General features: G+C 29.0%; 1 protein-coding gene across 1 annotated transcript in view; it reads left to right on the plus strand.

Moving 5' to 3' along the window:
* The window catches only part of LOC108913880 (cyclin-G-associated kinase), a 22,156-nt gene that overhangs the window by 9,560 nt on the left and 9,468 nt on the right, over positions 1–3,128 (plus strand). The window contains exons 12-13 of the mRNA XM_023455786.1: positions 2,194–2,387; positions 2,447–2,583. Coding sequence (XP_023311554.1) covers positions 2,194–2,387; positions 2,447–2,583 — 331 coding nt within the window. The remainder of the gene's footprint in view (positions 1–2,193; positions 2,388–2,446; positions 2,584–3,128) is intronic.

The following is a 3,128-nucleotide window of genomic DNA, read 5'->3' on the forward strand; positions in this document are numbered from 1 at the left end:
TTTTTGGTTGTTAGTACATTTGCAAAATATAGAATACAGTAGTTTTGGGTAGACTGGAAAGCAATAATTATTATTAAAAAAATTACGAATCGAACAAGTACGAGTGAAAGGCTGAGTAACCGAACCAGAAGTTTTCTCAACTCAAAATAAGAGCAGTAACACATAGATACATAATATATATTTTTATAAAACTTGATGCTATAGACAACATATTTTTACTTCGTATATTTTCTAAATTAATAATAATTATAATAAAATAAAATGTACTCTGTTAATTCTGAGGTTAATTCACCAAATCACTTTTTATTGTTCACGCGGCACAAGGCTTTCTCAAATGAAATAATAGAAGTCTGCAAATCTGTACGCAATTACGCAATACGCATGATCTTAAAAGTAATTATAATTATTAGAAAAAGTAATTGGAATTGGAAAAAGTATTTGTACTTATAGAAGTAATTTGTAATTCGATAGTTCAAATAATATAATTACAAATTACAATTCCTATAACAATTTTGCTGCAATTACAATTCCAAATTACTTTAATAAAAAAAGTACTTAAATACAATTACAATTACAGGAAAAAAAAGGGAAGGTAATTACTAATTACTTTTTCACCAGGAATTACCCAGCTCTGGTGTCTTCACATTTTTTAGAGTAGATTGAAAAAAAAAATTACAAAATTCGTTCGTTTTTCTGCTCGTTATGATTTTTTTAAATTTCTAAAATCTTCCCTTAACTTCTAGCCTCCCTAACTCTGTTAATTTTAATACTACAAGAAAAAGTCAAGATGCCATTTTTATGTAGAATTTATGCTTTAGAACTTTCATTAAAAACTTTTTTTTCTAGCTCTTACCCTTTTTGAGTTATCTTGAAAAACCCCTTTGTTTTATCTTTTTTCACCCTTGGCCGGGGATTGAACAAAAAAATACTGTTATTTATTGTTACAATATACCTCTAACTAACTCATATCAAAAATTCAGGCATGTTGACCGAAATTGGACTAAAAATGCCATATTCATTTTTACAGTCAACTTTTAAAACAAAACATCAAACTTTAAGCAAAACTTTGACAGTTCAATTAAATTTACTTATTGACACTATCAAAGTTCATATAAAAATGCTATTTTACTTGAAACACTAATATTTTTCAAATTAATTAATTACTAAGTTTGAGCTTGCACTTTATGTAAATATTTAATTTTTATTTATCTCGACTTTGACGTTATCGTTAAAATTCCAAATTATTTATTTTTACAGAGTGCTTTGGAAAAAAACACCCAAACAACTTTATACTTGAGAGTTCACCTTATTTCATTGACAGTATCACAGTTCAGATAATTAAAAATTGAACATTTTGTTGTAACAGCCGGATATTTTTCAAATTATAAATAAATTTGAAACATATTATAGTATAGATAGAAATAGTAACTACAAGTCAAATATTCACCAATATTCAGTCGCGAAAAAAACCTATTGTCATCAAAACACCAAACAAATCATTCTTACAAGGACTGCTCTGAAAACAAAACATCCAACCATCCATTACTTATATGAATTTTTGACAATTTGATTAAATTTTCATCGGTTATATCAAAGTGCGGAAAGTTAAAAATGCAATTTGCAGTTGAAACAAAGTCAAATATTCTACAAATTAATTAATAAATAAATTTGAAGCATATCTCACTCTTCTTCATGTGAAAATTTTCATTTATCTAAACTTTGACATTGTCAGTAAAAATTTAATGATTTAATTGAACTGTCAAAATTTTGTGAAGCGAAGTGTGATGATGCATGAATCATAAGAAAAACAAAACAGTTTTATTCAATTTAGGTTTTAATAACCAAAATGTAAAACAATATAACAAAAGTTGAATCTAAATTGTGAACTTACTTAAAAACGGTTTTCTCGTGTAGCACATTTTAGTTATTGTCGTGTTTAGTGGAAATATTGCACATAATAATAATTTCAGAGTGATATTATGTAGAAAACAATAATTCTGTGTTGATAGACATAAATGCGAACATTCAAATTTGTAAGATAAGGCGACTATCGTAATTTCTCACTTTTACAACTTACAATTTATAACATTGTGACATATCCTGAATTATTTATAACAGATTACAGTTATCTGTTCAGAGTATATATAATATATGAACTTTTCGTTTTTAAAAAACTTACAAACTTACTTCCAGGTCTGAGTTGGACGAGTTAGCCGATGGCCAGGACCATTACCAGGACAGATTCACGGCTTCTTTGAACGTTTTCGTAACAGATGCCGAACGAAAACCGTCGCAACCAGCTCCCTGGCAAACCGATCAAACCAAACGTACATCGGACACCATGTTCACTTCTCAAATTGAGAAAGACGAGACCGTAGATAATTTTGGTATGTTTTTTATTATACCGAGTATATGTTGTACGTTTGTGATTTTTTTTTTTTTTCAGTTAGTAAACCTAGTAGGAAAATAGAGAATGTCGAGAAGAAACCTCCCGAAAGGCCAGCTCGTCCCGCACCGTCACCTGTTAATTTTGTAGCCGATCGCAGGGATTCCGATAGTAATTCGGAAACCGAACAGGCCGCTGTAAGCATAAATCATTTTACTCATTCATAACTCCTTTTATCTGTCTCTCTCTCTCTTTTACAAAATAAGTTGTGGTAACATAAATTACATATATTGAAAATTTGTTAATTCCTATATAGACCGATCAAATTAATTCATTTAGAAGGAAAAAAAAGAAAATTGTTACCTGGACTTTTATGAGTGGAAATGGTAAAGGGGCTTATAATAAACGAAAAAAAAATAAATGCGTGAGCAGGAGGGTTGATTTGGGGGGGTTGAAAAGTTATGAAAAATTGTATCATTGGGATTTCTGGCGAAAGTTGACGTCAAACAAAAAAGTATCCAATACAAAAGTTGTAGATCACGCAAAAATTTACAACTTTTGCAGAGGTCACTTTTTAACATAACCTCAAAATTTCCTAGAAAAATGCGAAAAACAGGTTTTTTTCTGATTTTTCGTTTTTATTTCTCATTTCCGCTAAAAAATAATTTAATTTTGACAAAACTTGGTGAAAGTATACCTTTCTCTGTCTTAAATAACCTCAAATTTTTTTAGATAAAAAAAT

This window comes from Anoplophora glabripennis, unplaced genomic scaffold, assembly GCF_000390285.2.
Source record: "Anoplophora glabripennis isolate ALB-LARVAE unplaced genomic scaffold, Agla_2.0 scaffold900, whole genome shotgun sequence".
Taxonomy (NCBI): Eukaryota; Metazoa; Arthropoda; class Insecta; order Coleoptera; family Cerambycidae; genus Anoplophora; species Anoplophora glabripennis.